Consider the following 26,892-nt stretch of genomic DNA (forward strand, 5'->3'; position numbering starts at 1 on the left):
AAGAAATGACATTGATTTTTGCATTAGTCGATATGTTTTAGCTTTTCAAAGCGTAAACATCGGTCTAACGATGAAATACTGCACTTTTGACATAGCCTAGGCTATCTAAAAAGACTGCCAGAGAGGCAACTGACGATTCATAAAACTCACGGGTCTGTCTCTGTTGATAAATCTAAATCAATATTCAAATCTGTTTGAAGTGAGCGGGTATGCCAGTGTGTGTGTGTGTGTGTGTGTGTGTGTGTGTGTGTGTGTGTGTGTGTGTGTGTGTGTGTGTGTGTGTGTGTGTGTGTGTGTGTGTGTGTGTGTGTGTGTGTGTGTGTGTGTGTGTGTGTGTGTGTGTGTGTGTGTGTGTGTGTGTGTGTGTGTGTGTGTGTGTGTGTGTGTGTGTGTGTGTGTGTGTGTGTGTGTGTGTGTTCCTCAAAGCTTTTAAGATGATACATTTACCAAGCCGTGACAAAACCCCCGGCATATTGTTTTTGTGTGTATACAGGTTTAACGTTCAGGTGACGTAGGCTATTAGTTGTGGCTTGAGTCAATATCAATGGCGGGAATCAGTTACCATTTCTGTTCTATGAACTATTCAACTAAAGCCCCTATTCAACTATAATAATAATAATATACATGAAGATAACTTATGTGAGCTATGGACAAAATAAATGTGTTTTTTTGTAGAGGGATTCCATAACGCAATTCAACCTATTATTATTTACACATATCACAAATTGTTGTGAACCGATCATTCAAAATGTAAGCCATAGGAAATACATTTTGGGGAAAAAATGACGTTTTCATTATTAAACATTAATTTAAAAGAACTATACCTTTGAGAGAGAAAAACAGTCTGCCTTGATTTTATCCTGAAGTGCATGTGGTCCACTGAGTTCTCCAGTCATGTCAAGGTTGCTGTAAATATGCATCCACTAATTTAAGTGGGATATCACCCAACTCCTGCAGGGATGGTCTTCTCTCTGATGTGTTCCAACCACGACATCATGTGTTAACATGGCTGGATATTTAAATCTATTCATTTTTTTTAATAAGCCAACAGGAATTATTATTACATCTGGCAATAATATATGAGGCCCAAATTGTTGGTTAGTCTGCCTCGTCTTCCCTATCCTGGCTGAATTTTGGTAAATCAACTTGATCGAAGCGGCCGCTCTGTGGATGGAAGCATAGTTATAAGGAAATAAGACTCCCCAAATCCCCCCTTGCTACGCAATGGAATGTGAGAGAACCGTGTTTTAGCCTCCACTTGGAGCGCTTGCTTTTCGCTAGGACGGTTTTTGTCATGGCCCCAGAATTGTCATGGATTCGTCAGGAGTGCTCCATGTTGTTATTAGTTCTTGTTATTAGTCATCATTCGGGAGATGAACAGGCTGTGGATATTGCTTTTATCTTGCCCACTGATCTGGAACCATTTATGAATCGTGGGAGTAGTTTCCTTTTTACCATGATTGGGAACCTTTTACATCAAAATTGTTATATGTGCTAAACAGACGTCAATAATGTATATTCACGAAATGGTTAAATGTCTTCTGTCCACTAACCACTCAAATGAGTCGTGATGCAGGTAAACAACTGTTCCTATTCCTTTGCTAAGATTCCCAGCCCTGTGAATTTGAGGTTTTATTACTAATTTACTGTCAGCTCGGGGATGAGAATGTTGTCAGTCGCCCCCTCCCTGCTATTGGCTGAGGAGTTTGCGTCAAAAAGTAGCTGGCGACATTTGCTTCTCAGCAAATTTCCCCGCGAGAGAGGCAGACCCCCATCTCCGAGTGCTCCAGACGTTCTCATTGGCCAGACCTTTCTACAAATCCAACTCAGCAACTTCACTCAGAACAGACTAACAAATTATAACCGTATGTATTTTACCAACATAAACGCGTTTGCACTCTACCATACAATGGTGCAAGTGTTAAAGATGAAAGTTTTGTCGGTCTTTTTATTCTAATATATCCAAAGCGACAGTTACTTTTGATTGGTTATCTTATAGGATTTCGAAATTATAGAGAGAGATATTTGATTCAAGGAAAGGATTGGACAAAGAACTATCTTCTCCGGCCACAATCCTGAGTAAGTTGCTATGTATTGTTATTATGATTATTATGATTATTATTATTAGTAGTAGAGGTTATCATTATTATAGGTATAGAGTCGTAATTATAGGACAAAATGATGAATAGGCTACCTATTAGCCTATATGCTATACAGGCGACATCCCACAGGAAACATCCCGCAGAAAAAATTGCCTATAACAATAAAATAAATAAAAGTGTGTATTAGGCCGTATTAGGTTACTGTTTTGTATAGCATATTTACGGTCATATTTATCCAGGAGAAAGAGCGAAACGTCCTGACACATGGTAATCGACTAACTAAACTCATTAGCCCACTGAACACTCCGGTGACTATTGTATATGGATCTTCAATGTGAAGCCTACTGTAGGACACTGGAAACAGTTTTAAGACACAGTTTCTGTTCTACGTGCCAATGAATTTGATAGTTTTTAAACTCAGTGCTAGTTTGTAGCTACATTTAAATCCAAGTTAGGCCAATAATTTGAGCCGTAATGTTCTTCAAAATGAATATTAGCTTATAAAAAATGGAATAGCTAATGTTTGTTCGACACTTCAGATGACTTTGTTCAATCTGCATTCCAGTTAACTCTCTCAGTTTGTGTGAAAATGCATGGAGACAAAGGGCGATAATTGATAAGGCGTGTAGTGAAGCCTCTCTCTGCCTGTAGGTACAACAACTCCCTCCCCGCTCAGTCCTCCATGGAACAACCAGGCGGGACAAGGCACGCGGGAGGATCGTGGCAATTCTCTCAAATATAGCCTGCATTGCAGAAATGTTGCACTTTTTTTATACAGAGCTGTTTTCGTTGGTTTATGCTATATTATTCGTGGCAAACAGCTTCAAAAGAAATTGCACACATTTGCTTAAAAAAATGTTTTGTTTGAAATCAGAAGTCAGAAATCAAAAAGTCCAATTCCCATTCTAAAAGTGAATATTTTTCTAACACTTTAATATCAATTGAGTAGACTAAAAACAACACTATCTGCTAATTTAATAGTCAATATATTCTTTAAAAAATATAGCCTAGAGGCTAGGCTAAAATGTAGCATATATACGCCTGTAAATGGATTTGTTTCCATTATCCATATGGCTAACTACAACGAAAAACGTGTTATGAATTGTTCTATCATGATTCTGCATGCCATATGGATATTACAAAAAATAGAGGAACCTATGTATTTTTATTAACACTTATTTTCGTCAGTTTGCAGAATTATTATGACCGAATGCTGTGCAGAGTTGAGGATAGCGTCCTGTAATTAGGGTGCGCGTGCCACCCGGATTATCTAATTAATTACTCAACAAAAAAATGTATCAGAATTAATTATTGGACAGGGTCATTATTATTGAACGGGTGTGCAACTGCTATACGATGTCTGTTTTAAGAGTGACAGATTGAGTGGAGGTAAAAATATATATATAAAAAAACAACGTTGGATGGATATTCAAAAATGCAACTCAAGAGACACAGAGGGGATAAGGGTGTGGGTCACCACACATTGAATTTAAGACGGTTTTCCAGGTAGAAATATTTCAATATCATTGAATTGTTCAATCTTTATGAAGATGCTCTGACTTGCCTGACTTACCTGACTTGCCTAGTCAAATAAAGGTAAAATAAAATAAATAAAAATACTCCTGGATATATATTAACCTAATTTAAAATCTGAAATATATTTGTAAAGTCATTGACGTGGAAAGTGGCATACTATCGAATACATTAAAGTAGGTCGAAGTATGCTCTCATTTGTAAACTCAAAAACGGATTTTTTTCCGGTGTAATATTATTTTGAGATTTCATTGATTCGTCACCAATGTTATAGCATGAATAAAGCATGCATTTAGCAATAAATTACATTATTTATGCCTATTAAAAGGACCTATGCCTATAATCCAGGCCCTGCATGAATCAGCTTTATCTAAAGAGTTGACTTTATAACAGTTTGACTGGCAGGGCTGATGTGTCCTCCAGCCCAGTACTAAGGTTTTTTTTAATGGGTTTTAGTACCTTTAAATGAGTCAAGAGGCGTTTTGACAGTGGGAGATAGGGGGAGTTAGCCTATAACTTGGAATGGGGTTGTCTGTTTGGTTAACTCAAGTCCCCTAAGCATATGGCCTCGTTATCAAAACATTTCGATTGCCTTCTGAACGTTATTCAACCTTGGAAATCTAATTACAGAGAGCAATTAATTAGGATGGAAATGGTGAAGAACCTATTGGGCACAGTCGAGTTCCCTTCAAGTTTTAAGTTGTTAGCTGAAGTAGACTTCTGTTTTCACACTTTAATGACACCCTATTCACATTTACAGCGATTACTGGTGCGGACAAAACCAAGAGGCAGAGTGAAAAGCTTAGGTTAGTGAAATACCTAAATGTACAAAATGGTCCTGATAAATTCACTGCATTGTTAGCTACTTTTCGCCAAGGGGGTTTGTTATCAGTCGGGTCTACGGTGTCTTTGTCTCGGCCCCCATCAATTCCCTTATATTTGACACAATTAGTTGGGTTCTATGTAAATTGTGGTCCTAGCTGATTCCCAGTGTGTGTGCATTTGAGCGACTGTGTTTTTTTCTTTGAGAGAACTTGTTGCTATTATAGGATGTTGCTTTTTTGGCCGGGGAGGGGGGGGGGCAACGTTTGTCAAGATGAGCCAAGCTCAAAGGGACAGCTGGGGGTCTGGGACTGTTTTAAGAACACACTGCGGCTGGATAATATTGTTTCCCAAGTGATCACAGCGCTGAGTCCATCGAATGCTATTTAAACCGAATGCAACTTGCTTTACTAAATGTCTTATCTTATTGTGATTTCTGGAACAGGCATCCAGCGGCAAAATCGAGGCAGTGAGAAAAAGAACAGATAAACAACCAAGGACATCTACGGGCCTTACCCAATTTTCAACATTTTCTCCAACTTTACCCCCCAGTCCAACATTAGCATGATGTCGTATCTGAAGCAACCACCTTACACAGTCAACGGACTGAGCTTAACGACATCCGGAATGGACCTTCTGCATCCATCCGTAGGCTATCCAGGTGGGTTTCAGAACTTTTTACGCGTGCGCATGGATGCTTTAATCATTTATGTCAACTCTTCATTTGATTAAATATTCCAATTAGGATCAAATCACGTAGCTCTATAGCCTGCTAAAGCTTTAATGCATCTAATTACAAAAACATGCCAATGGGTTCTTGCTAATAATGCGTAATTATATTGTTGCAATGAGGGAAGACGTCAACTAACTGTTGCATTCTGTAGTACTGACTTTAAAAATCTTCTTTCATTAAATGTTTGTAACGTGTCATTGGTCCTGAATTCGTCTTAGCTCTGGATAGCAAATACATGTGAAATAACGTTTTTATAAGTTACATTTAAAATGGAATTACAATTCTTTCCCAGTTGTCTCAATAATTTCTGTTAAAATGTTAATTCTACCCACATGAAATTAAGTTATGCATCTGTTTATTTTCAACAGCGACACCCCGCAAGCAGAGACGAGAAAGGACGACTTTCACACGCGCCCAACTTGACATTTTGGAGGCACTGTTCGGCAAAACTCGCTATCCTGATATATTCATGCGCGAGGAAGTAGCACTAAAAATCAACCTACCAGAGTCTCGTGTACAGGTGAATGTTGACCAACGCAAAACATTCTATATATAACCCTGTGACCGTCATTGAAAATAATAATTTGTTCTTAACTGACTTGCCTATTTAAATAAAGGTTAAAAATAATAATAATAAATATCCTATGTTTGTGGCAACTCAAACGAGGAGAGAGATAGTCATAACAAATATTGGCATAGCATTCATAAAGAGAACCTTTGAAAAAGTTAATGGATTAATCAGTCTACTTTTTTAAAGTTAAGTGTTGACCAGTGCTTTTCAACTTCAGTATAATAATGCATATCCAAAGTCTATGATCAACACAACACATATTTTCAGCATTATTTGGTTCACACGTGTATAAAGAACTTTTTGGTTTATGCGTCAAATGCCTATTTTCGTCACATTTTGGAAACTGTATATAATAGATGGCCTGCCTTAAACTGTTTGGGTGGTTAACTGTGTTTGCTATTTTGTCTTTTTTTTAGGTTTGGTTTAAGAACCGAAGGGCAAAGTGTCGCCAGCAGCAACAGCAGCAGCAGAACGGGGGCCAGAACAAGGTGCGACCAGCCAAAAAGAAGAGTTCTCCAGCCAGGGAAGCGAGCTCTGAAAGCGGGGCGAGTGGCCAGTTCACACCGCCCTCAAGTACTTCCGTCCCGACCATCTCAACCAGCACCGCACCGGTATCTATCTGGAGTCCAGCCTCTATCTCTCCGATGGCTGACCCTCTCTCTACCTCCTCTTCCTGCATGCAAAGATCATACCCAATGACCTACACACAGGCCTCGGGATACAGCCAAGGCTATGGCGGATCAACGTCATACTTCGGCGGAATGGACTGTGGTTCTTACCTTACTCCCATGCATCACCAGCTGTCTGGCCCAGGGACGACACTCAGTCCTATGAGCACCAACGCTGTCACAAGCCATCTGAGCCAGTCCCCTGCGTCCCTCTCCACTCAGAGCTACGGAGCCTCGGGGCTAGGCTTCAACTCCACGGCGGACTGCTTGGATTATAAGGACCAAGCGGCATCCTGGAAACTGAACTTCAATGCAGATTGTTTGGATTATAAAGATCAGACTTCATCTTGGAAATTCCAAGTCCTGTGAAAAAAAACAATGTGTAAACTATTCAAACAAAGACAATGATAAATCAAACATATAGCTCTGACATCCTTCAATAAGATATATGCTTAAAATACTGAATATTCATGTCGTCGGTAAGGAACTGCGAGAGAGAGGGGGCTGTCGGTGGCGCCTCGCGTTGTTGGCATGATGTTTGGCCCCAGCCTGTAGAGGAGAATTTAGAATTTATTTTAGCTTTGGCTAAGAGACTTTATTTTCATTAACCTCACAGGTTGTAGCCCTCTCACACGTATGTCTGTCAGTGTGTGCCTCTATGCTTACAACACCTGTTGGTTAATTTAAGGAAAACTCGGAGGTGACCCTTAGTACTTTATGGTACATCACAGCCAGGGAACAAATCCTTATCCCAGAACAACACTGCTAGAGGAGCGGATCTTTTGGTTAAGAGCTTTGGATGGACAGGCTTCGTTTAAGCCTTATAACTTGCAGACCTATTGGTAGAGAGACTCATCAGGATGGTGTGTGGACTGCGCGCACCCCAGGCGACATGGATGCACTACTTTATTTAAGAAAAAGTGTTTATAAGGAATCAATATGTAGTTTCTAAGAGACAATCAGTGTGTGTCTTATATAAATGGTACATATGTGTTTGTTTTTTAAATCTGTGCTAGCCTTCGAAACTGTGATCTGTTGTATTGTATGCAATTTGTGAGCTCCCTCGCATCAGCGATGACTCTCTGCTGTGATTTTAATAGATTTGTAACTTTTTGATCAACAAAAAAAATAATGGATAATGAGAAAATAATAATTATTGCAAGAGACAACCTGACTGTCCAAACCCATGGTCGAACATCTGAGGTGATACTGGAAAAGAAGCTCTCTAGATTTGCGCGTTGATCACACGCTGATTGTGGATACCTATAACATGGCTCCAAAGATGGTGTGACCCCACCGCTGAACAGACATGAATAAAGGTCCTGTGATCTGACCCCCCTTCCCCCATTTATCAATTAACTTAATATGGATTCACTATTGACTGTGTGTGAGTGTGTGTGTGTGTGTGTTGATTATCATATTTATGTATTTTACAAGGTCATCCTTGGACCAATATGGATTAAACTTGTGTAAGTAGGTCTTATATGTACTGTATGTCCCCTCACCTTGAATCAGGGGCGGAATGGGACCAAAAATCTGCCCTGGCATTTCTAACAGGAGGACACTCCCATTTTCTTTGCCCCCATTATTAGCCTGATAATGATCATTTAGCTGATAATGATCCTCATAGGAGTCATAATTCAATTTATTGGAATAATAGAGAAAGAACACCTGTCTCGTGTGTTTTAAGGATATGTTTATTGCAAAACTAACAGGACTTCGGCAATTCAAGCAAAAAGTCTAACAAAATCTTGGTAGACAAGATAAATGCCAGTAGTCTAGGACTATGCAATGTTATCTCCTCAGAATAAGATCTTTCCTAAATAATTAATGAACGAATGTCAGTCATATAAAAGACTCACTTAAGAACAGCAATAACAACCTCGATCATATTAATATTCAAACGACATAGAAAAATCCCTGTTGACTAGTTGTGATTACCTTTTGACAGCAAGAGAACGGGCTGTTTTATCATTTCCAGAGAGATTTTTCCGCTACTTCAGGTTTTAGGAGGTGTGTTAATTAGGTCTGTAATTACCATCTTAGTAAGCAATCATTAGCCACACTTGGCCGTTCAATATCCTCCAATCCGCCTCAAACGGTAAACAGGCAGCCTGCTGTCTACAATGACCATTGCTATAATAAAGAAAACATACTGTGTAAACCTAGCTGTGTTTCAATCATAATAGATAATGGATAAATAATACCAGAGTTGGCCTATTTCAAGCCATACAATGGTTGTTGCTTTTTTTCTTTGTCAAGCCCAGTGAATACAAAACGTGGATTTGATTTATTCACGTTGAATCCAAAATAAATAGGATACGATGACAGTGAACAGCTCTGCGTTGTGTAATTGCGCTATTACAAAATAAGAGTTTATCATTTCAGAATCAGCCAGGGTAGGCTATAGCACATTTTAATTAGCCTGTGTTTCTTTGTTCGTTTCCGGTCCCTCGTTTTAGATAGTCTCAGCGACAGGAATGTGCTTCTTGGGAAAATTGTGTTAATCCTGGCCTCAAAGAGAAGCTAATCCCAATATTTTACTAGCGGGTTTCTTTAGGCACAGGGCAACCGCGGTTTAATTCAAGCACCACTGCATGCTTCTACCCAACTCTGCATTCCATAGGCTGGCCTACTGCACCAGTTCGTTTTAAGCAGCCTCTCTACAAACAAACTTTGATTGAGTTTTTTGTTCAATACATGGATTGACTCGATCTCAAAAAAATAATGAGGTTATAGCTATTCAAATTCATGCAACTTGGTAATACTATGGACATATTTTTAAGAAACTCTAATTGCATATTGCTAAACTGAAGCTGCCCATATTCAGCAAACTGGAATTGTTAAAATCAATTAAAAGGGAACAAAAGACGTCTAATTAGTTAAGTTAATCAAAGATATTGAAGCACAGCTCTCTGCAAAAGTTCCACTATGACGTGTAATTGCACAAAGTTTCAAGCTTCCATTCATAGTTGTTTTTGGACCAAATCCGATTTTGTTAGGGGCTGCAATGTTTATAAGAACAATTGGCACCCCGGAGTCATCTGAAGCCAATGGAGAACTTCTACAAAGCTAAATCTGGAGAAGGCAAAGAAAGGCGGAGGGAAAAGGGTTTTCACGTCGGCTCTGGGTTCTTTCGGAAAGTCTGACTCTAGGCATGCAACGTTATTGTGAGTTAACTGAGAGGAAAAGTCAGAAAAGCAATCGAATCTTTAATGCCTCGGCGGTAATTGTTAGAAGTCGAACATTCAATTAGCATCCTTGACATTGCAAACAATCCTTCTTTCATTCGAGTCCTCACACACTAATTAAAACCCGGGCTTGAAATAATCGAACCATTAAAAAGAATAAAGATTGAGATGTTATGCCTTTGCAGAAAAGGGTAGGCAAATGAACACTGCGTGTGTGTAATATGAATTACAATAATGATCAGCTAAAATAGATAGACAGTTTAGATGTAGGTAAAAAGGTCAGTCGTATTAACATACTAAAGGCCTACTTGAGTGCAAGTACAAAACTGTACAACAAAAATTACATACATACTGTATGCAACAATTAACAATGAAACAATAATAATGATTAACATTTAAACAATAGCTTCAATTATCTGTTGCATGCTTATTCATGAGCTGGCGTCTCCTCGTGCTGTGTCAACAACAACTGGCCTCTGCCCTGCAGACTGTACAATGTGTTTCCATAGTGTTTGGAATTGAAGGTCACTTGCAGGAAGAACAAATTTAGATATCAACTGACAACTTTTGGTATGCTATAAGTATTTGATTTGAGCGTTTGACATAAATGATCAGTGTTCTTAATGGGAAATCCTAACGATAAACGCGTTAGTTAATACTAATATGCATTTGTGCATAAAGAGATTAGCTCATAAATTCGATTTACTTGCGGGAATTAAGCATTCTGATTGGACCCTAGCGCACAGAGCCATTCCCGCCACATTCATGAGGGATTCTAATGGTAATATTTTTTTTTTAAATCAACTAACTAAAAATAAAATCCCTTTGCAATTAGACCAAACTGATAATGATGAGAGCGTTAACATCAGGTAAATAGCTAAATATATTCTATCAATGATTATATTCAACAAACATTTTTCGAAGTCAAATGGCCTGCTAAATAACTGTCAGACAGTGTAGCACAGTGGGGTTGGCACATTCATCTGAGGAGCAAGTCTACGCGGGCAACTTGACGTAGGCCTACAACTTCACACACGCACAAAATGGCAACCACTATTTATAACAATAACAACAATAGACCTAACCAGAATAATAATAGTAACGCTACAAATAATACCAATAATAATACCAAGAAGTCGAGTCATCATAACCATCACAATAGTCACCAAACTGTCGCCTATGAGGGCCCTGTGTTTAGCGCAATCATGTAACATGCCTGGATTTGAACCTTTATTTAAAGATTTTTATTCAAACTGTCCACTTTTCATTTATGTCAGATGGTCCAGCATCATCCTTAGACAATTTGCTTTCAGTTTTGGTGTAATTCTAATTTCTGGATAAGGCTTAAAATTAAGGATTTCAATCTTGCTATGTCACGATTGTGCAAAACCCCCATTGCTTTTGTATTGTTAAAATACATTGGTAACTAGCTATCCATATGCGTTCCTCCATATGAAGGATGTTACTTATTTGCCTCCCTGATGTGTTTAATCATCGAGATCAAACGAAGACGCAGGAGAAATCATTCATCGTGTCATGATCTCTTTTGCAGCTTCCTCGAGCCGGACTAAACAATGCAACTCATTTCTACGTTTTAAATGCAACCTTTATTTAACTAAGCAAGTCAGTTAAGAACGCATTCTTATTTACAATCACGGCCTACTAATAAGCAGGCCTGATTGATAAGCGCAGTGACATTCTGAGGGACACAATAGGCTCACTGAGGGTTATACCTTTTGAATGTGATGTTGTTTTAAGAGTGCACAAATCGCTATGAGATTAGACATCAGGCACGCATATCCGTCTTGAAGACCCCATTCCTGCAGTCAGTCTCCGAGTTTTAATCAAGCGCAAACGTCGCTGAAGAGCATGTGGGACCGACAGACGCTGCATTTATCCCTCCTAGCTTTTGTCAGTGTTAAAACAATAGGCTACACTTAAAGCACTCCTTGTCCTGCCCAGCAATGCACCGCAACACCACGGTCGTGACGACCCACTCCAAGCCCTCACTGGAGACGCCACGATGCAACGCATACCCAGATTAATAGCCCAGAGTAACGGATCATGATCTGTGATTATAGGCTACATAGGCCTACGAGGTCATCATCGACAGACGCTTCAACAGAGAAACAGGCGATGCGCACCGGCAGGATGATGAACTATCATATTAGTGTCCACATTCTGATTGTGCCCACATTTCTAGTCAGGTGTAGACGATTACAATATATTTTGATCAGATCTTATAAGTGTAAATGGGTAAAATCAGGATGAAGGACGCATGTCAGTGTATGGTAGGACTATACACCGGGCTACAGATTAGCCTATAGCCTTTAGGTAGTTGATAGTTTGTGCGAAGTCAAGTCAACTGTTATTAATGTATAACGATTTAGGAATTACTTTACACGTAGGCCTGTGACAACCACGTCCTATATTTTGCTGATGATGACTGATAATCCTAGTCTTATATTCTTTTGGTAAATTATTTGCGTATATCAGACGTTATAATTTCCTTCCTTCCTTGGTCTGGAATGTGGGTGTATGGGGTAATGTGTGCATCATGAGAATTCATACCCTGTCACTAATTCGAAAAGGTTGGCGACCACCAGTTTAAAACCATCCTGCAAAAATAGTTTGCAAAAGCCTCTATCGTTATCAGTCCCAAAAGCCTCTATCGTTATCAGTCCCAAAAGCCTCTATCGTTATCAGTCCCAAAAGCCTCTATCATTATCAGTCCCAAATGCCTCTATCGTTAACAGTCCCAAAAGCCTCTATCGTTATCAGTCCCAAAAGCTGAATTTGTTACCCCATTTCCTTTGTCCTTTCCTGCAGTCTTGGGTGACGATACAAATCCTCTATGGCTCTGGAAATATATTGTTGTGAAATACTGTAGCCTACATGTAAACAAAACAAACTCATTATTGACTTTGAACAATGAGAAACTGGCAAACTATCCGTAGGCTACACATGCTGCTCTCTCAAATGACTGATTTAGAAAAGATTTGTGCAGATTTCGACTTAAGCCATCATTTAGAGATCTACCTTTTGGCAAATGTTTAATGACTCCCGGTAAACGTGAAACATGATAAATGGTGTTAGGGAGAGTCATTGATTACTGTTACAGTTTTTTTCCATCACAAAATGCAGTTGCGACCGACTGGTTTGCTTGTGCACAATGAATAACATTGAGCTATAATACAACAACTACTACAGTACAATAATACATAATTATAATAATAAATAACAATTATAATAATTATAATAATTATATCAAACATTAATCCAGCACTATCCCTTTGCTTCTGCATATTCTGCATATTCTGCATATAGGCTCGGCACACATATAGGCCTATATTTTATGCATTACTTATTTAAGTTTAATCTTGTCAATTAAAAGTCAATTAAAATCGTTTTGTACCCATAATAACAGATTCATATATTTTAAAAATGATGTGTAAAGGGATTGGAGTAAGCACACTAAAAAGCATGTGATTTTAATTTCTTCCAACTGCTCACACAAATCCTTGGATTGACAGAGATCTGAAACTAATAACAGTACCAACAGTGACTAGTTGGGGGTCTGATAAACTAGAAGACCACACACTCTTTCCACATACTGTAGCATATTGCTCAAGCTGGGTTAAAAGATACAATGAAAATGTTTGACTAAGCAAAACATGTTTTTGACTTGCTTATTTGCTTGATTATCCCAACATGTAACATGCATCAACAATCTGATATTCTTTTAATTATCGAAATAGTTTTTCTGAAAAGTGCATAGGCCTTCTAACTAACTCATAGCCTATTCATTCCAGGTCGAAAAGTGCAAAATAATAATTGCTATCTACTAAACTTCAAAACGGATAATATTTCTACAGCCTCGGTTACATGTACGGGATTACAACAAAAAAACGGTAACTGTAAACATTACTTTACCAGATTTTTGTTGTTTTTGTAATCAGATTACAGATACTTTTGAAAAACTAGATGATTACTTCGAGGATTCATTTTAAAGTCAGAAAAGATGTTTGCGACAAAAAATCGTTTACACTTCTCTGTTATGTCAATTACATTCAAATCAGCATTGAAAAAAGGTGGAAGTTTAAGTTTGTTCCACCTGAGCGAGTCTGACCACAAATTAGAGCCCACTATGATGGCACACCAAATGTGTTTGATTGAGGGAAAAGAGCAGGAAAGGCTTTTGTAAAATACAGTCCAAGCTATGTCTTCCAATGGTGCGACTGCTGTCGGCATCCAAAGATTATCCCATTTGAATAAATGCTTGAAGGTAAGGATGACAGCAGTGGTGTAGTCTACGGCGATATTATTAATATCGATGTAGCGCATTGATGTGAATCACACTGCTGCTCTCTCATTTAGCTATTTGCCCCTTACGGATTGTGGTAGTTGTGGATGGCTGTTCACAAATCTAAATGTGCATTTGATCCCAATAATGGTGGAATCCAAGAAGTTTAAACGGACTGTTTTTGAAATCAGTGGACAGCCAGTGGAAAAATGCAGGCTTCCAGCAGCTGCATAGTGCGGATCAAAGCCCATGGAATAAAAGTGGGGCTTTTATTGCTCAATCTAATTCATGCTGATAAAAAAAATATTAATCCATAGGCCTAATGGACACGTGCTCAAACTTTGATAGACTTAAGTCAATCTGTAGTTGCTACAGTTGAAATCTGAAGTTTACATACATACATAATATCAACTTGTATTTTTTTCATCACATTCCCAGTGGTCAGAAGTTTACATACACTCAATTAGTATTTGTTACCATTGCCTTAAAAAAATGGTTTAGCCCTTCCACAAGCTTCCCACAATAAGTTGGATGAATTTTAGCCCATTCCTCCTGACAGCGCTGGTATAACTGAGTCAGGTTTGTAGGCCTCCTTGCTCACACACGCTTTTTCAGTTCTGCCCACAAATGTTCTATAGGATTGAGGTCAGGGCTTTGTGATGGCCACTCCAATACATTGACTTTGTTGTCCTTAAGCCCCTTGCCACAACTTTGGAAGTATGCTTGGGGTCATTGTCCATTTGGAAGACCCATTTGTGACCAAGCTTTAACTTCCTGAATTGATGTCTTGAGATGTTGCTTCAGTATCCACATATTTTTTCTGCCTCATGATGCCATCTATTTTGTGAAGTGCATCAGTCCCTCCAGCAACAAAGCACCCCCGCAACATGATGCAGCCACCCCTGTGCTTCACGGTTGGGATGGTGTTTTTCAGCTTGCAATCCTCCCCCTTTCCCTCCAAACATAACAATGGTCATTAATGGCAAACAGTTTTATTTTTTTTCATCAGACCAGAGGACATTTCTTCAAATAGTACGATCTTTGTCCCCATGTGCAGTTGCAAACCGTAGTCTGTTTTTTTTAATGGCGGTTTTGGAGCAGTGGCTTCTTCCTTGCTGAGCGACCTTTCAGGTTATGTCGATATCGGACTCGTTTTACTGTAGATATAGATACTTTTGTACCTGTTTCCTCCAGCATCTTCACAAGGTCCTTTGCTGTTGTTCGGCAATTGATTTGCACTTTTCGCACCAAAGTACGTTCATCTCTAGGAGACAGAACACGTCTCCTTCCTGAGTGGTATGACGGCTGCGTGGTCCCATGGTGTTTATAATTGCGTGCTATTGTTTGTACAGATGCACATGGTACCTTCAGGCGTTTGGAAATTGCTTCCAAGGATGAATCAGACTTGTGGAGGTTTACACTTTTTTTTCTTGACTGTTTTCTTTTGATTTTCCCATGATGTCAAGCAAGAGGGTTGAGTTTGAAGGTAGGCCTTGAAATACATCCACAGGTACACCCCCAATTGACTCAAATGATGTCAATTAGCCTATCAGAAGCTTTTAAAGCGATGATATAATTTCCTGGAATTTTACAAGCTGTTTGCAGGAAAAGTCAACTTAGTGTATGTAAACGTCTGACCCACTGGAATTGTGATACAGTGAATTCTAAGTGAAATAATCTGTCTGTAAACCATTGTTGGAAAAATTACTTGTGTCATGGACAAAGTAGATGTCCTAACCGACTTGCCAAAACTATAGTTTGCCAACAAGAAATTTGTGGAGAAGTTGAAAAATTAGTTTTATTGACTCCAATCTATGTGTATGTAAACTTCCGACTTCAACTGTACATCCATTTTTGGACTTATATATATTGAATTAACCTTCCTTTAATTAGGCAAGTCCGTTAAGAAAGGACCTAAACAATATCTTAACCGCCATCGATAAGAAACATTACTGTGCAGCCGTATTCATTGATCTGGCCAAGGCTTTCGACTCTGTCAATCACCACATCCTCATCGGCAGACTCGACAGCCTTGGTTTCTCAAATACTTGCCACGCCTGGTTCACCAACTACTTCTCTGATAGTGTTCAGTGTGTCAAATCGGAGGGTCTGCTGTCCGGACCTCTGGCAGTCTCTATGGGGGTGCCACAGGGTTCAATTCTTGGATCGACTCTCTTCTCTGTATACATCAATGAGGTCGCTTTTGCTGCTGGTGAGTCTCTGATCCACCTCTATGCAGACGACACCATTCTGTATACTTCTGGCCCTTCTTTGGACACTGTGTTAACAACCCTCCAAGCAAGCTTCAATGCCATACAACTCTCCTTCCGTGGCCTCCAATTGCTCTTAAATACAAGTAAAACTAAATGCATGCTCTTCAACCGATCACTGCCTGCACCTGCCCGCCTGTCCAACATCACTACTCTGGACGGCTCTGACTTAGAATACGTGGACAACTACAAATACCTAGGTGTCTGGTTAGACTGTAAACTCTCCTTCCAGACCCACATCTGGAAGGACCCACAAACATCTCCAATCCAAAGTTAAATCTAGAATTGGTTTCCTTTTTCGCAACAAAGCATCCTTCACTCATGCTGCCAAACATACCCTTGTAAAACTGACCATCCTACCAATCCTCAACTTTGGTGATGTCATTTACAAAATAGCCTCCAATACACTACTCAACAAATTGGATGCAGTCTATCACAGTGCAATCCGTTTTGTCACCAAAGCCCCATATACTACCCACCATTGCGACCTGTACACTCATTGGCTGGCCCTCGCTTCATACTCGTCGCCAAACCCATTGGCTCCATGTCATCTACAAGACCCTGCTAGGTAAAGTCCCCCCTTATCGCAGCTCGCTGGTCACCATAGCATCACCCACATGTAGCACGCGCTCCAGCAGGTATATCTCTCTGGTCACCCCCAAAACCAATTCTTTCTTTGGCCGCCTCTCCTTCCAGTTCTCTGCTGCCAATGATTGGAACAAACTACAAAAATCTCTGAAACTGGAAACACTTATCTCCCTCACTAGCTTTAAGCACCAACTGTCAGAGCAGCTCACAGATTACTGCACCTGTACATAGCCCACCTATAATTTAGTCCAAACAACTACCTCTTTCCCTACTGTATTTATTTTATTTATTTTGCTCCTTTGCACCCCATTATTTTTATTTCTACTTTGCACATTCTTCCACTGCAAATCTACCATTCCAGCGTTTTACTTGCTATATTGTATTTACTTTGTCACCATGGCCTTTTTTTTGCCTTTACCTCCCTTATCTCACCTCATTTTCTCACATCGTATATAGACTTGTTTATACTGTATTATTGACTGTATGTTTGTTTTACTCCATGTGTAACTCTGTGTCGTTGTATGTGTCGAACTGCTTTGCTTTATCTTGCCCAGGTTGCAATTGTAAATGAGAACTTGTTCTCAACTTGCCTACCTGGTTAAATAAAGGTGAAATAAAAAAATTAAAAAGAACAAATTATTATTTACAATGACGGCCTACCCCGGCCAAACCCTCCCCTAACCAGAACGATGCTGGGCAATTGTGCACCGCACTATAAGACTCCCAATTACGACCGCTGTGCCACTCGGGAGCCCAACAGTACCAGTCAAAAGTTTGGATACACCAACTCATTCAAAGTTTTTAAACTATTTTTTTTAAACTATTTACTACATTGTAGAATAATAGTGAAGACATCGAAACTATGAAATAACACATATGGAATCATGTAGTAACCAAAAAAAGTTTTAAAACAAATCAAAATATATTTATATTTGAGATTCTTCAAAGTAGCCAAATCAAATCAAATCAAATTTATTTATATAGCCCTTCGTACATCAGCTGATATCTCAAAGTGCTATACAGAAACCCAGCCTAAAACCCCAAACAGCAAACAATGCAGGTGTAAAAGCACGGTGGCTAGGAAAAACTCCCTAGAAAGGCCAAAACCTAGGAAGAAACCTAGAGAGGAACCGGGCTATGTGGGGTGGCCAGTCCTCTTCTGGCTGTGCCGGGTAGAGATTATAACAGAACATGAATGACCAGCATGGTCGAATAATAATAAGGCAGAACAGTTGAAACTGGAGCAGCAGCACAGTCAGGTGGACTGGGGACAGCAAGGAGCCATCATGTCAGGTAGTCCTGGGGCACGGTCCTAGGGCTCAGATCCTCCGAGAGAGAGAAGGAAAGAGAGAATTAGAGAGAGCATATGTGGGGTGGCCAGTCCTCTTCTGGCTGTGCCGGGTGGAGATTATAACAGAACGTGGCCAAGATGTTCAAATGTTCATAAATGACCAGCATGGTTGAATAATAATAAGGCAGAACAGTTGAAACTGGAGCAGCAGCATGGCCAGGTGGACTGGGGACAGCAAGGAGTCATCATGTCAGGTAGTCCTGGGGCATGGTCCTAGGGCTGGAGCAGGCATGGCCAGGTGGACTGGGGACAGCAAGGAGTCATCATGTCAGGTAGAAAGAAGAGAGAAAGAAGGAGAGAATTAGAGAACGCACACTTAGATTCACACAGGACACCGAATAGGACACGAGAAGTACTCCAGATATAACAAACTGACCCTAGCCCCCCGACACATAAACTACTGCAGCATAAATACTGGAGGCTGAGACAGGAGGGGTCAGGAGACACTGTGGCCCCTTCCGAGGACACCCCCGGACAGGGCCAAACAGGAAGGATATAACCCCACCCACTTTGCCAAAGCACAGCCCCCACACCACTAGAGGGATATCTTCAACCACCAACTTACCATCCTGAGACAAGGCCGAGTATAGCCCACAAAGATCTCCGCCACGGTACAACCCAAGGGGGGGGGGCGCCAACCCAGGCAGGCTGACCACAACAGTGAATCAACCCACCCAGGTGACGCCCCCCCCCCCAGGGACGGCATGAGAGAGCCCCAGCAAGCCACCCCTGCCTTGATGACAGCTTGCACACTCTTGGCATTCTCTCAACCAGCTTCACCTGGAATGCCTTTCCAACAGTCTTGAAGGAGTTCCCACATTTGCTGAGCACTTGTTGGCCGCTTTTCATTCACTCTGCGGTCCAACTCATCCCAAACCATCTCAATTGGGTTGAGGTCGGGTGATTGTGGAGGCCAGGTCATCTGATGCAGCACTCCATCACTCTCCTTCTTGGTCAAATAGCCCTTACACAGCCTGGAGGTGAGTTGGGTCATTGTCCTGTTGAAAAACAAATGATAGTGGGACTAAGCGCAAACCAGATGGAATGGCGTACTGCTGCAGAATACTGTGGTAGCCATGCTGGTTAAGTGTGCCTTGAATTCTAAATAGATCACAGACAGTGTCACTAGAAAAGCACCCCCACACCATCACATCTCCTCCTCCATGCTTCACGGTGGGAACCACACATGTGGAGATCATCTGTTCACCTACTCTGCATCTCACAAAGACACGGCGGTTGGAACCAAAAATCTCAAATTTGGACTCATCAGAGCAAAGGACAGATTTCCACCAGTCTAATGTACATTGCTCATGTTTCTTTGCCCAAGCAAGTCTCTTCTTATTATTGGTGTATTTTAGTAGTGGTTTCTTTGCAGCAATTAGACCATGAAGGCCTGATTCACACAGTCTCCTCTGAACAGTTGATGTTGAGATGTGTCTGTTACTTGAACTCTGTGAAGCATTTTTTGCACTGCAATGTGTGACGATGGTAACTCTAAGGAACTTGTCCTCTGCAGCAGAGGTAACTCTGGGTCTTCCTTTCCTGTGGCGGACCTCATGAGCGCGCTTGACGTTTTTTGCGACTGCACTTGAAGAAATGTTCAAAGTTCTTGAAATTTTCCGCATTGACTGACCTTCATGTCTTAAAGTAATGATGGACTGTCGTTTCTCTTTGCTTATTTGAGCTGTTCTTGCCATAATATGGACTTAGTCTTTTATCAAATAGGGCTATGTTCTGTATACCACCCCTACCTTGTCACAACACAACTGTTTGGCTCAAACGCAATAAGAAGGAAAGAACAAACAAATTAACTTTTAACAAGGCACACTACATGATTCCATATGTGTTATTTCATAGTTTTGATGCCTTCACTCTTATTCTACAATGTAGAAAATAATACAAATAAAGGAAAACTCTTGAATGAGTAGTTGTGTCCCTACGTAGGACTGGTACTGTAAGTTTGGACACACCATTCAATGGTTTTATGGGTTGGTTATGTATGCTTCTTCTAACCCATCGCTTCCTACTACATATAGTAATACGATTAAATTACATATTTACATTAAAAAACCAAAGTCTATCCAGAATGACTCTCCAAAACACTCTCACCCAAAGCACGTTGCAGTGAGCTATAGCTACTTCTCTCTCCCACACTATCCCACTGAGGCACCTCATTATGGCAATTAGGCAGGTGCACGTGATGAGGCCTCTGATCATTTACAACTTTTGAAAGAACTCTCGCCAACTCTTTCTGGGATCCTGAGTGGCACAGCGGTTTAAGGCACTGTTCGAACCCAGGCTCTATCACAATCAACCGTGATCGGGAGTCCCACAGGGCGGCGCACAATTGGTCCGGCGTCGTTCGGGTTAGGGGAGGGTTTGGCCGGGGTAGGTGGTCATTGTAATAATAATTTGTTCTTAACGGACTTGCCTAATTAAATAAAGGTCAAATAAAATAAATAAAAAGCTCTTAATCTCCCACGAACAAGATACTATTGTGTGAAAGTGTACTAGGAAACAAAAATGTATTAGTTGAAACCAACAGATTAGAGTTTAGAGACTCCCCTAGACGGACAGCTGCTACATGTTGGGAGGTTGTAAAACACCCCCCCCCCCCGACACACAGAACTATTGCTCCTTCTTATTTCAGTAAGTGATATATACACATCAATTAACTGTTGCGAGTTGTCATCCAGACAGAATATAAACCTTTTGAAGTCATGGCACTCATCTATAGGCCTACAACCAACATGCTTTGAATATCTGGCATGGGAAGCAAACGCAGAACTTTCTTCACTGAAGTTTTAGAATCACTTCAGGGTTTAGAGACACTGCATTTCTGGTCCTCAATACATCCACTTTTCCACTCAAACCAAAGCTTTTTCACATATTCTTTGCCTCAAGATGAAAATCTGAAACACTCCTGAGAGGTTATGTTATCAATTTGGGCACATGATAAGGGAAAGGAAAGGAATTGCTGTCCTCCAAGCCCCTCTCTCTTTTATTCAACTCTCTAGTTCTGTACTTGAAAGATTAGATTAGATTAGACATGCACAGAGGTGCAGTGAAATTCTTATGCTCCGAGCTCCAACAGTGCAGCTAAAAAAAGAGAAATGAATGAACTATAATAAAACCAAAAAAATATATATACACATTTACAATTGTAGAAATGATAAATGTCCATTGGGGTGTGGGGGCAGAGTAAATGTTCGCTGTTGGCCAGTCTGACAGTTTTAGCCATGATACTCCTATGTTCCCCGCATCTGAGCAATAATACCTCCTCAAAAGGTTCAGACGGCATCTAATTGTTAGGAGAAAAGGTGACTGAGCCCTCACAGGACCACCTCATTATCTTGATATAAAGGCAGGAGATATCTAATCCCTCATTCAAGATTGCATTGTGTTCCTCGCGGTGTAGGGGGTAAATTACCCGAAGCACTGTTCCAAGGCCAGTTTCACTGTTTACTTCTCAATTGTTGAGAATAGGGTTGGATTAAGGAGGCTGAATCTCGAACAGTGCGTTTTTGTAACCAGTGCTTTGATCCCCCTCTACCACAGTGACTGGGGTAATCTGACATTTGACCTTCATGTCCCTGTCGGATATAGGGGGACACCGCTGCCCAAAATGTGTTTTTTGGAATTTAAAAAAATATGAAATGTACATACATGTCATTTTTGGCTATGTAAAGAATATTAATCACATGTAGAAGTGTAAGCGCAGTGGGACAAAGGAAACTGGAGGAAACACAGAGAGACCAACTCCATCAAGGTTGTCCCTCACATCCCTTCAGACCCTGTCCCCACCTCCGAGGGACCTTGACTAATTTAATTACATTTTTATATTATTATTTTACTATGCAGGGTCAAGGGAAGATGCTACAGCTGTCATAATACTGTCAGCTGTCACCCAAGCAGGCCCACTGCTGCTGAGCTAAAAGAGGATTAGACAGAATGAGGAGAGCCCAGTCTGCATGCGCTACTCCACTCTGCTCTGTTCCCAATCATCTTACTGCTCTGCCCTCCTCTCCTCTTACCCTCCTTGACCCATCCAACACTACTACTGGAACCAGACCCCATCTCCTGCTGAGCCTGCCTACTGTACTGCCCATACCACAGCAGACCATAACCAGCCACTGGCATAATGCTTGCAGAGGCTCAGCCAGGTCTAGTTATGGTAGGCTAAACCAGGCCTAGTTATGGCAGGCTAAACCAGGTCTAGTGTCATGCGGGTGAAAGAGGACCCAAAAGCGACTTGGCGAAAACAGAGTCTTTAATCCAGTAAAGTAAATACAATTAAAAAAAAACACAACTTTCACTCGAAATGACGAGGACAAACTGGAGACTCGATCTTGAACAGCAGGTGAACAGCAGGTTGCCTCGGGAAGGCACTTGAACCAAACAGACTCAGACACCTGCTCACCACGCAGCATCTGAGGAAAACACGACACGACAGGGCGATACACAAACACAGCACGGTGAATTATAAATGAGGATCCGACGGGGCAGGTACGGGAAACAAGGAGAGAAATAGGGACTCTAATCAGGGAAAAGGATCGGGAACAGGTGTGGGAAGACTAAATGATGATTAGGGGAATAGGAACAGCTGGGAGCAGGAACGGAACGATAGAGAGAAGAGAGAGCGAGAGAGTGAGAGAGGGAGGGGGAGAGAGAGGGATAGAAAGAGGGAAAGAACCTAATAAGACCAGCAGAGGGAAACGAATAGAATGGGAAGCACAGGGACAAGACAAGATAATAAATGACAAAACATGACATCTAGTCATGTTTGACTAAACCAGGCCTAGTTATGTTTGACTAAACCAGGCCTAGTTATGTTTGACTAAACCAGGCCTAGATATTCATATAACTAACTGATGGACATATTGTTGATAAAGGAACCTACAAAAATATGACTATATATATGGATTTTATTACACAGAAAGAACACAATCAATAAGTAATAGGTCAAATAAAAATGTAATAATCATTCAAAAAGCTGAGTCCCATTCCACTTCATAAATTAATATGTACTCATCAGCTCATCAAGCTCCTGCCATATTTGGCTTTTGTTTTCTCAATTAGTTCTCCATTCCAGTCGACCCTATTCCCGTTATATAAATATGCCAGTGTTTTGGCTTAGAAGTGTAGCCAACAAACACATTGACATGTCGTGCATAGTGTCTGTCTCATGTTGGAGGGGTGATGTTCTCTGGGTCTAGTATGGCAGGCCACTGAGCCCAGACAAGACAACAGGGCATCTCTTACTGAAGGCCAAGCATTTAATATGGCTTAGGGGTAGGGGTCTGATCCAAGTGAAATCTTACTTATAAAGCCTATTTGAATTTTCCCCAATGTCTTCTATCCCTCTTCTGTCTACCTCTTCTAATCCCCCTAACCCCCTCCACCTTTTTGTCCCTGGTTTGCCTCCCTCTCTCCTGAGACCATATGGGGTGGTAGCTGGGGCTGGTCGGGGTCTAGGCTGACAAACGTAAGGGAGTTGTTGGGTATAGGGACAGATGCAGCCCTTCCCTCTCATTATTTCCCCTCTCTCCCTTTCCCCTCCCCTACTCTCCTACCCACCTGTTTGGGCCACAGACGAGAGCTGAGCGGCCGCCCGCGTGCCATATCAGCGGCTTGGAAACTGATTATTATCACACCCCAGACAAAGGGGTATTTAGGGTGGCCGGGGGCAGCTTGCCTGCCCGGGGGAACACAATGCCATGAGGCTGGCAGGCCTGTGGCCACAAGCTCCTGAATCACGTGCCCGCTTGTGTGTGAGAGTGTCAGGGGGCATCTGTTATGCGTGTGTCACCCGAGGTATTATGCCAAGGAGGAGGGGCACAGAGGAAATGGATGGGGTTGTTTTTTACTTGTTATTTTTTTTAAACAATTGTATTCATTATGATTAAATGAGATCTAGACAGAAATGCATTGTGGGTTCTAGCGTTACCCATTCATAACCGGTCAGTATCCACTGCTGTTGACATACACACCGCTGTCAATTACTGCTGTTTACTAGTGCAGTCACAATATATCTTTTTTTCCTTGTATTTTCTTTACTGATTGTTATTTATTCATTAAAGTATAGAGTAGTAGACAACTATGGTAATCCATTTCCTGATACAGCATCAGTGTGAGGTGCCATCTATGCTGAAAGACAGCCAATCAATGAAGTTTAATAAATAGGCATTTGGGAGCCCTGACACAGTCCTCCAGCACCACCTAGTTGAACTTGTTTACAGTCTGTTCTCCTCAGTCAATTGCCTGGGGTGTTCAGATCTGTTGGAACTGGGCCTCTATAGCCTACTAATGGCTGATCCCCCAGAGATTTTAACCAAACCATGGAGTCTCTGTGTACTTCAGCCATTGGCTGCTGCTGCAGGGCAGTAGGGATAATGCTTTAATCACTCATAGGAAATACTTGTTTCACAGAAGAATAAAACTAATTGAAATGGAAAATTGATTAGCTACTCACTTCAGATTGGGCATATCCACCAGAGGCTGTGTTGGTCTTTGATTTAATAACTTCTTGGTGAGTGGAGCAAACTAGCTTTGACAGGTTATTGGGGTCATGCCAGAAGCATCTAGGGGTCACTGAGGTCAAGTCCCTCTTGGTTGTGATGATGAGGACCCTAACCTACAGGTCAACTGAAACATTAAACAGACAACATGTCAGATACTGAGCCATGGAACATGCCAATTATCAACACAACCTTTAAAAATAAATTGTAACTTGGCTAAGTAGAAACCGTTAGTATAGCTGTGAGCTTAACATGGTGTTTCTTGTCATGGCCAGTCCCAACCACCATAAAGGGGTTACAACGTTTTTTGGGGGTTTGGAACTTTAGCTCCATCACCATTCCTCTCTCCTCAAGGGTGGTCCCCGTAGGTTGGTGTGGAGTCGAGGCCTTCCGCCTACTGAAGGGACGTTTCACCTTCGCCCCATTGCTCAAACACCCAGATCCCACGACACCCTCTGTAGTGAAGGTGGACGCTTCAGAGGTGGGTGTGGGGGCAGTTCTGTCTCAACGACAGGGTAATCCACAAATTGTATCCGTGTCTAAGAAACTGTCCCCTGCAGAGAGGAATTACGACATCGGTGATCGAGAGCTCCTGGCGGTGAAGTTGGCATTAGACGAGTGGATTCACTGGCTGGAGGGTGCCAAGGACTACGTCAACTCCTGTTCTGTATGTGCTCAAACCAAATCCCTTCGGCATGCTACAGCAGGGAAACTCCTTCCCCTTCCCGTGCCTCAGCGTCCGTGGTCTCATCTGTCCATTGAGTTTGTCACTGATCTCCCCTCCTCTGACGGTTACACCACCATTTTGGTGGTTGTGGATAGATTTTCAAAATCCTGTCGTCTCATCCCTCTCTCTCGTCTCCCTACTGCTCTCAAGGTCGCTGAGGCAATATTCCAGCAGGTCTCCCGGCATTTTGGCCTTCCGGGAGGACATCGTCTCCAACCGTGGCCCCCAATTCACATCACGGGTATGGAGAGCCTTTATGGAGAAACTCAGGGTCATGGTCAGCCTCACTTCCAGGTATAGGCCCCAGTCTAACGGGCAGGTGGAGAGGATGAACCAGGAGCTGGGGAGGTTCCTGAGGAAGTCACTGCCAGGACCGGCAGGGAGATTCCTTCCATGGGTGGAGTTTGCCCAGAATTCCTTACGTCCCTCCTCCACCGGGCTGACTCCCTTCCAGTGTGTTCTGGGTTTTCAGCCGGCACTGGCTCCATGGACCCCGGGCCAGACCGAAGCTCATGCGGTGGATGAGTGGTACAGGTGTGCAGAAGAGGTGTGGCGCAATGCTCACGTGAGACTCCAGCATGCAGTCCACTGCCAGAATGAGCAGGCAGACCGCCACCGCAGATAGACTCCTGTGTTCCATCCTGGGAATCGTGTCTGACTCTCTACCAGGAACCTCCCACTCCGCCTGCCCTGCAAGAACCTGAGCCCCCGGGTTGTGAGGCCGTTCAAGGTTTTCCAGAGGGTCAACGAGATGACGTATAGTTTACAGCTTCCCAGTGACTACCGTATCTCACCTTCTTTTCATGTCTCCCATCTCAGGCCGGTGGTTCCTGGTCCCCTGGCTGATGCTGTCCCCCAAGACACCCCGCCGTCCCCCATGGATGTCGAGGGAGGTCCCGCCTATGCTGTCAAATCCCTACTTGACTCCCGACGTCGTGGGGGTCGGCTCCAGTACCTGGTGGACTGGGAGGGGTACAGCTCAGGGAGCGGTGTTGGGTTCCACTGGAGGACATTCTGGATCCCAACATCATCCGTGAATTCCATCTTCGTCGCCCAGACTGGCCCGCACCTCATCCTCGGGGCCGGCGTCGTCCTGCGGCTGAAGTCGCGTCCATAAATGCTCTCCATACCCATGATTTGAATTGGGGACCACGGTCGGAGACGATGTCACGTCTACTCCCGCTCCTCCCCTCTGGCGTTCAACGTCGCCGGTTTACTAACCACCAGTCCTGGCCACCATCATTACGAGCACCTGACATCAATCATTACACGCCCGTGCTTCATCATGAGGCACACTCGGACTCCATTACCTCACTCATTACCTCCCCTTTATCTGGCACTCCCTTAGGTTCATTCCCCAGGCAGTATTGTTTCTGTGTTACATGTCAAGACGCTACTCCTATGTTGTATCGTTCCATGTTCTTGGTTCTTTAGTGTTCCATTCAATCTGCCATAATATAATCTAACGTAGTCAGTATGGGTGTTTTTTTACAAGGTATATTTGTGGATTCGGAG

The 26,892-nt window shown here is 42.0% G+C and overlaps 1 protein-coding gene across 2 annotated transcripts; it reads left to right on the forward strand.

The window, feature by feature from the left end:
• The first annotated feature begins 1,758 nt into the window (after positions 1-1,758).
• On the forward strand, positions 1,759-7,762 carry otx2b (orthodenticle homeobox 2b). Of its 2 annotated transcripts, XM_046364565.1 has the most exons (5): positions 1,759-2,079; positions 4,396-4,441; positions 4,903-5,118; positions 5,559-5,710; positions 6,178-7,762. In XM_046364565.1, the coding sequence occupies exons 3-5, from the start codon at positions 5,022-5,024 to the stop codon at positions 6,796-6,798; spliced, it is 870 nt and encodes a 289-aa protein (XP_046220521.1). In that variant the 5' UTR covers positions 1,759-2,079; positions 4,396-4,441; positions 4,903-5,021; the 3' UTR covers positions 6,799-7,762. The 2 variants fall into 2 exon arrangements, with proteins under 2 accessions (XP_046220521.1, XP_046220520.1); XM_046364564.1 differs by lacking the exon at positions 4,396-4,441.
• The last annotated feature ends 19,130 nt before the right edge of the window (positions 7,763-26,892 follow it).

Source organism: Oncorhynchus gorbuscha, linkage group LG10, assembly GCF_021184085.1.
Source record: "Oncorhynchus gorbuscha isolate QuinsamMale2020 ecotype Even-year linkage group LG10, OgorEven_v1.0, whole genome shotgun sequence".
Lineage (NCBI taxonomy): Eukaryota > Metazoa > Chordata > Actinopteri > Salmoniformes > Salmonidae > Oncorhynchus > Oncorhynchus gorbuscha.